The sequence below is a fragment of the Amphimedon queenslandica genome, unplaced genomic scaffold (genome assembly GCF_000090795.2).
Source record: "Amphimedon queenslandica unplaced genomic scaffold, v1.1 AMPQUscaffold_13146, whole genome shotgun sequence".
Lineage (NCBI taxonomy): Eukaryota > Metazoa > Porifera > Demospongiae > Haplosclerida > Niphatidae > Amphimedon > Amphimedon queenslandica.
Genome location: NW_003546618.1, coordinates 69644 through 77097, shown reverse-complemented (window position 1 = coordinate 77097; position 7454 = coordinate 69644). Strand labels below are relative to the sequence as shown.

The 7454-nt window shown below is 41.2% G+C and overlaps 1 protein-coding gene across 1 annotated transcript; it reads left to right on the top strand.

The window, feature by feature from the left end:
* Positions 1–384: 384 nt before the first annotated feature.
* On the top strand, positions 385–4983 carry LOC109584942 (uncharacterized protein K02A2.6-like). The gene is given in 4 exon segments (XM_020000856.1): positions 385–2797; positions 2800–3681; positions 3684–4656; positions 4914–4983. Coding segments are annotated over 4 exon segments (4077 nt in total). The 5' UTR covers positions 385–645.
* Positions 4984–7454: the final 2471 nt, after the last annotated feature.

The following is a 7454-nucleotide window of genomic DNA, read 5'->3' as shown; positions in this document are numbered from 1 at the left end:
CAACCACTGAAGACACTGTTGCTAATGAATGGGACATTTTGAGTGGTAAAGCGCAGTTGTCATCAGGAAGACCACGTCGTAGAGCAGCAGCTGAAGCAAGGGATAAAGTCGTTGCAAGTCTTTTGGACTGGTCTCATTGTAAGCAGAGATTGAGATTGAAATTATTATTGGTTTATGTTTTCTTTTGTTTGTTATTATTGTTTTCTTGTTTTATTTGATTATTTGTGATATTGAATAGTATTCTACTATTCAATGAGGGGTGTGTGTGAGGATTTATGAGTGATTTATATTCATTGTGCTTATTGATTGTCAGTTATTATTAATTATTAGTTCATTATTATTCATGAATGTATTTTGTATATAAGTGTTATGTTTTATTAATTTGTGTAATTATTGTTTTTGTTTAGTAACTATTATAGTTATTACCTGGGCCTGCGCAACTGGCTCTTTTATTCTTTTGTGTGTATCCATTGTCTATCTTTGCACGTGCTATTTTACTTCTCTGGTTGTGTACTGTTTTGTTACAAAGATAATTTCTTTTATAAACTGAGAATTGTTATCGGTCACTATCGTGGTCTATTTACGCGTTAGTACACAACAATTGGCGACGAGAGTGAAAGGAAGCAGTGAAAGGAAGGAGAAGAGATGGCGGCTACTTATCATGGAACCATTACTACTTTTGACTCTTCCCAGGAGGATTGGGTGGATTACGCGGAGAGGCTCGAGCACTATTTCGTGGCTAACAGTATAGATAATGCTGACGTTCAGCGAGCTATTCTGTTTACAAGTGTGGGTCCTTCTACGTATCGGCTGATAAAGACATTGTCACTGCCGAGGAAGCCGACCGATTATTCCTTTCAGGAGCTAGTAACCAATGTGCAGAGTCACTTCCATCCTAAGCCTTCTCCTATTATTAAGCGCTTTGAGTTCAACACTCGTGTACAACAGGGTGAATCTGTTGGTGTCTTTGTTGCTGCATTGAGAAACATTGCAGAGCACTGTTTATATCCAGAGACTATACTTCACGACATGCTCCGTGATCGTATTGTTTGTGGGATTCGGGACAAGGCAGTACAACGTACGTTACTTAAAGAATCTAAGCTGACATATGATACAGCCTTGGATACTGCCTTAGCAGCCGAAGCAGCTACTAATAATTCAAAGCAATTACATCATAATCCCTACTCAACGCTCCCTGTTAATCATGTAAAGGGGAAATCGATGTCTCTTAAGCAGAAAGAGGGCACATCTACAGCTATCTGTTATCGTTGCGGTGGTAAACACATAGCATCTCAGTGTCGTTTCAGAGATTATGAGTGCCACTATTGTAAGAAGAAGGGTCATTTAGCATCAGTCTGTCGCAAGAAGAAAGCTAAAGACAAAGGTGATACTGACTCTAGTAAAGATCAAGCACAGACAAATGTCGTTGGGAGTGAGGAGGAGAGTGAAGACTATTCCTTGTTTAAAGTAGCTGGTAACGCCTCAAACAAACCTCTGTTAGCAAGCATTCTCATTAATGGAGTTAGTGTGGAGATGGAGATCGATACAGGGGCATCTGTCTCTCTAATGGGAGAAGACACCTATCGATTAGTTCAAGATCCTGAGAAGCCTCTTCAACGCTCCACAGCCAAGCTTCATACCTACACGGGAGAACCAATCAAGGTATTGGGTTCCACTGAGGTTCTTGTACAGCATAATGGTCAGAGTATGACATTGCCTTTGATTGTAATGAAGGGCAAGGGTTCTCCACTACTTGGGCGGAATTGGTTGTCAATGCTCAAATTAGATTGGCAGAATGTGTTTAAAGTAGAAACCAATCGCTCTTTACAAGAGGTACTAGCATGCTTTGGGGAAGTATTCAATGAAGGGCTCGGGAAAGTAGAAGGAGTGCAAGCTAAGATATTTGTACATCCCCAGTCTACGCCTATATTTCATAAAGCCCGTCCTGTCCCCTATGCATTGAAAGCTAAAGTAGAAGCTGAATTAGACCGCCTTCAGGAACATGGCATTATTGAACCTGTTCGTTTCGCTGACTGGGCTGCTCCAATAGTTCCAGTGCTCAAGAGAGATTGATCCATTCGTATATGTGGGGACTACAAGGTCACTGCAAATCGAGTGGCAAGGTTAGACAAGTATCCTCTTCCTCGTATTGAAGACTTGTTCGCTTCATTGTCTGGTGGGATGTGTTTCTCCAAGCTAGACTTATCACATGCCTATCAACAGATAGAGCTGGAGGAGGAGTCTCATGAGTACACTATAATTAATACACATAAGGGGTTATTCAGGTACAACAGATTGCCTTTTGGGATAGCCTCAGCCCCGTCAATCTTTTGGAGGGTAATGGACACCTTGTTACAAGGGATCCCAGGGGTATGTGTATACATTGATGATATTTTAGTTGCAGGTTCCACTGAAGAAGAGCACCTTGCTCGTCTATCAGAAGTCCTCAAGCGTTTGGCTGAATCTGGAATGAGATTGAAGCAAGAGAAATGTAGTTTTCTACTGTCCTCAGTTGAGTATTTGGGCCATACAATCAGTAGAGAGGGATTGAAGACTTCCGAATCTAAAGTTAAAGCCATTTCAAATGCTCCAGCTCCATCGAATGTGAGTGAATTACGTTCATTCATAGGTCTTGTCAATTATTATGGCAAATTTTTGCCTGATCTTGCTACAACACTCACACCATTGTATGAATTGCTACATGCTAAGAAGAAGTGGTCATGGGGAAAGGAACAAGAGAAATCCTTCAGAGAGATTAAGGAGCTGCTGAAGTCCTCCAGAGTACTGATTCATTTTGATGACCGTTAACTCTCTCATGTGACGCCTCTCCTTACGGAGTTGGTGCTGTCCTAGCTCACAGACTGTCAAGTGGTGAGGAGCGTCCTATTGGATTTGCCTCTCGCACACTAACGGTGGCCAAGAAGAAGTACTCGCAATTAGTGAAGGAGGTGTTGGCCATCATTTTCGCAGTCTGGAAGTTTCATCAATATCTCTATGGTAGACCGTTCGAATTAAAAACGGATCACAAGCCCTTGACATATATATTTAATGAAAAGAAGGGAATTCCTGTGTTGTCATCTGGACGTATTCAGAGGTGGGCTCTCACTCTTGGAGCGTATAGCTACACTATTACTTACAAGGAAGGCAAGTATAATGTGTGTGCCGATGCTATGAGTCGCCTCCCACTTCAAGTCTCTTCTAGCTCTCCACCTAAGCCAGCTGATGTCATTCATCTACTGGAATATTTGGACACCTCCCCAGTAACTAGTACTCAGGTTCGGTCGTGGACGGATTGAGATTCGGTGTTGTCTCGAGTACGGGATTGGATACTTACTGGTTGGCCTGCTAAAGAGGGGGATGGAAACAATCTCTTTCAACCATATATAAGGAGGAGGTATGAGCTGAGTGTGGACGAGGGTTGTGTATTGTGGGGCAATCGTATAGTCATTCCAAATAAAGGGAGAAAAGCCTTAGTATCTATATTGCATGAGGGTCACACTGGAATTGTCAGAATGAAAAGCTTTGCACGAGGATATGTCTGGTGGCCAAATATGGACCATGAGCTTGAACAGTGTGTGCAAGCATGTAATGTGTGTCAATTGCAGAGGAAGTCTCCCCCAGTAACCCCTTCACATCCATGGGCATGGCCTGACAAACCATGGTCTAGAATCCATATAGATTATGCGGGCCTATAAAGGGAAAGATGTTTTTAGTGGTGGTAGATGCGTATTCTAAATGGTTAGATGTTCACATGACTAGCTCTACTACTACTTCAGCTACTCTAGAGTTGTTAAGGAGATCATTTGCTACTTTGGGCTTGCCTGAGGTAGTTGTTTCAGACAATGCTGCCAACTTTACTAGTGAAGAATTTAGAAGCTTCATGAAGAGGAATGGCATTAAGCATGTCAGAACTCCGCCTTATCACCCTGCCTCTAACGGTATTGCAGAGAGAGCTGTCCAGACTTTAAAGGATAGCATAAAGAAGTTGAAGAAGGGATCTCTGGAGACTCGGTTGTCTAGATTTTTGTTTAAATACCATGTTACCCCTCATTCTGTTACTGGTGTTGCTCCTGCTGATATAATGTTTGGTCGTAGATTAAGGACACATCTTGATGTTTTAAAGCCTGATTTGTCTAGGAAGGTTATTCGTAATAATGAGCATCAGAAGAATTGGTATAATATTCGTGTGAATCAAAGAGATTTTAAAGTTGGTGACTTAGTGTATGCTCGAAACTATGCTACAGGTCCAAAATGGTTACCTGGTAAGATTGTGGAGTCAAGTGGGAATGTATTATTTACTGTAGCTCTAATGGATGGTCGTCAGGTGCGTAAGCATACTGATCAACTGATTAAACGGTATGCAGACTCTAATGATCAAGCAGATGAAGAGCAGTTGGATCATGATGATATCCCTGTGAGTTCTAATAATGAAGATTCTACTAACACTGCTCCTACTGTGAACATACCACCTGATACTCCAGAGCTTTCTGCTGATACAACTATTACTTCCCATTCTGCTTCTCATACACTGTCTTGTTCGACTACTCCTGATCGTATGACAGAATCTCCTATTCAAGACGAGGAACAGAGCCGAGAATCTGCTCCGCCTACCGTTACTACTCGTCGTTCGTCTCGAACACGGAATCCTCCGAACCGGTATGGCGATCCTTATATTTCGTGGTCTATTTACGCGTTAGTACACAACAATAAGAGAGTAATTTTTTGTGAGCCATTTTGGCAGTGTGAGTGTGTGGCAGTGTGTGGCAGTGTGTGAGCGTAGTCTGAGTGTTATTGAGTCGTTGGGAGATAGTGTGGCACTATCTATCTTTATTTGCTATTATTGTTTGAACCAGTAAAGCTGGTATATTATTAGAAAAGAGATTCTGTTGAAATATATTTTGTGAAATTGATAGCGAGCCCGGCATTGGCGAGCTAACTAGTGAATCCGGAGCTGAGTTGACTACTAAGGAAGCAACTATATAGACGGGCTGGACGGCATCCCCGAATCTATAGAGAAGACGCTGTGACACAATTTTTCTTTGTAATACTTGACTTAATTGGAACTTTTTCTATATGGTTTTGTAGCTTGAGAATAGGTAGTTGTAGTGGGCCTATTCTCAAAAGGAGTGTATTTTTAGTTTTAGTGCAATTGTGTTGTCAAAATCATCATTTTTAGGTGACAAGAGATGGGAAAGTCATGCATTGGTAGACTGCATATACTAAAAGAAAAGGAAAGCTTTAGCAATTATAATGCATGATAAATGTCAAGTTTTATTGTATTATTGTACATAAAATCACACTTTTATTAGCAATAATAATACGTTTTATGATTGTTTTATTTTTATTCTGAATGAAAAACGTAATATGACGTATTTCCCGTGAAACAAGCCTCAGAACATCCGGTCGGGCCGTGTTTCATATCCAGGGGTATATAGTATCTATGCCAGTATACGGTATAGTAGGGCCACACTGACTTTGCCATTTTAAATTTTGAATAACTTTCTTATTTTATGTGCTATAAACTGCGGTGTTTCACTGTTGTGCATTACTTGGATTTTCGGTTCCTTTGATATAAGACAATAGTAGAGCGAAGCTTGTCAAAGTGAAAGAAAAAAATCAAAGCATGAGGCCACTTAGAGAGTACTTACGCCATTACTACACCTACGCTTCGTGAACACGTGGGCAGTAAGCTTACTGAGGGGAATATGACGAGAGGACAAGGAATATGACTTAAATCACATATGAAGACAATTATAAGCAACATTTAAGAGGATAGAAGGCGCTACAAGTGAGTTATCTTGTTTTATAACAGTGAAACTGACCGTGCCGTTCAGTGTACTCAGATGGTTTCAGTTCTCTTCTTTGGTGAGGGCCACTACTGGCAGAATTACAGACTTGATGTACAAGCAAGACTTAGTGTGTTTGAGTTTATTTGTGATTTATGTCAGTGGTGAATCCAGTGATGAACCTGATCCGATGACTGATTCCCGGCCACCAGTGAGATAGATGCCACTCAAAACTCTGCATGCCTCTCTCAATGATAATTGTGGCTGCAACTGACTCTGACCAGGGCTGACAAAGACATTTGACGATGTTTTTATGTCTTATTTTAGTATAGTTTTATTTTTAATAATAGAGCTGTTGCACGGATGTAATCAACGGGGTAGGTGAGCTTCCTTTCGGCCATCTTGAGTGGCAAGAATGTACACGCAACGAATGGAAAGAAACTGCGATTTTTCATCAAAGAGATATCATACTTCGCTGCAGAATATTATAGAGACTTCTTTAGTCAATATCTTCATCTCCTATCTTGCATTAGCCTGGAATGTCAACTGCAGAAATTATTTAATTTTTTTCGCCATTCCCCCATTCATTCTTGGCCTTCTTGCCACCTAACATGGCGGACAATTTAGCTCAATTTTAGCCACAATTTTAGTGGTAAACTTTAAGATAAACAAATACTTAACAAACACTTATTCATAATTGACAGCTACTTAAAAGATGACCTATGAAGGTTGAATTTATAATGAGTGGCAAAGTCAGTGTGGCCCTACTATAGTCACACCATGCCTGGCTGCCAGTGGCTGGGCTGGTCTGCCCATAGATATTAGAGTAAATGAAATTACTCTAATATCTATGGTCTGCCTGGTCAGGTTATTAACCACACCCACAAAATGGCATCCAATTTGTCTCTAAAAGATTGAAAAGACTGCAGAAGAAGGTTGTAAATCAGGTTTGTCAATCTCAGTTCGAGTGTTTTCTCTTGTCACTCTTTTGTAGTCTGTGGACAAGGAGAGAATCTAGTACCGAAGGGCCACGTGTCACAATGCCGGCTAATAAATCCGGCTCTAATAAGAGTGACTCTACTTCAAAAGGTAACGAGAAAGTATCGTTTCAGTGTCCTATTTGTGAGGATGCCGTATATGATGACTCACAGGATTCTATTTTTTGTAATGGCCCTTGTAACACGTGGATTCACAGGGGTTGTGCTGGTCTTACTCGACCTGCCTTTACCAAAACCAAGAGTTCTGGTCACTTCCACTGTCCCTCTTGTCGCTTAAACTACCAATCTGGCGAAATTTCTTCTCTCAAAAAGTCCTTAGCTGATCTGGAGAGTAGACTCTTATCAGCTATCTCTGCCCTCGAATCCAAAACGGTTTCTCTGACTGAAGAAGTAGCTACTTTATCCCAAGATCAATCACCACCCGCAGCCCCCAATTCATCCAGTCCATCTAATCAGTCTCCTTTGTCTAATTCCCCTACCTCTCCTAACTCCTCCCCTACTCGTGACAGTCTCTCATCACAGTTTAGTGTGGTTGTTAGTGGAATTGCTGAGTGTCCAAGAGGCACCTCCCATCTCAATTGCCTTGACTCTGACATAAACAATGTTGCTTCTGTATTTGATCGTCTTCAATATAGGGTATCTGTGAATGTGATCAGGGATTGTCGTCGTC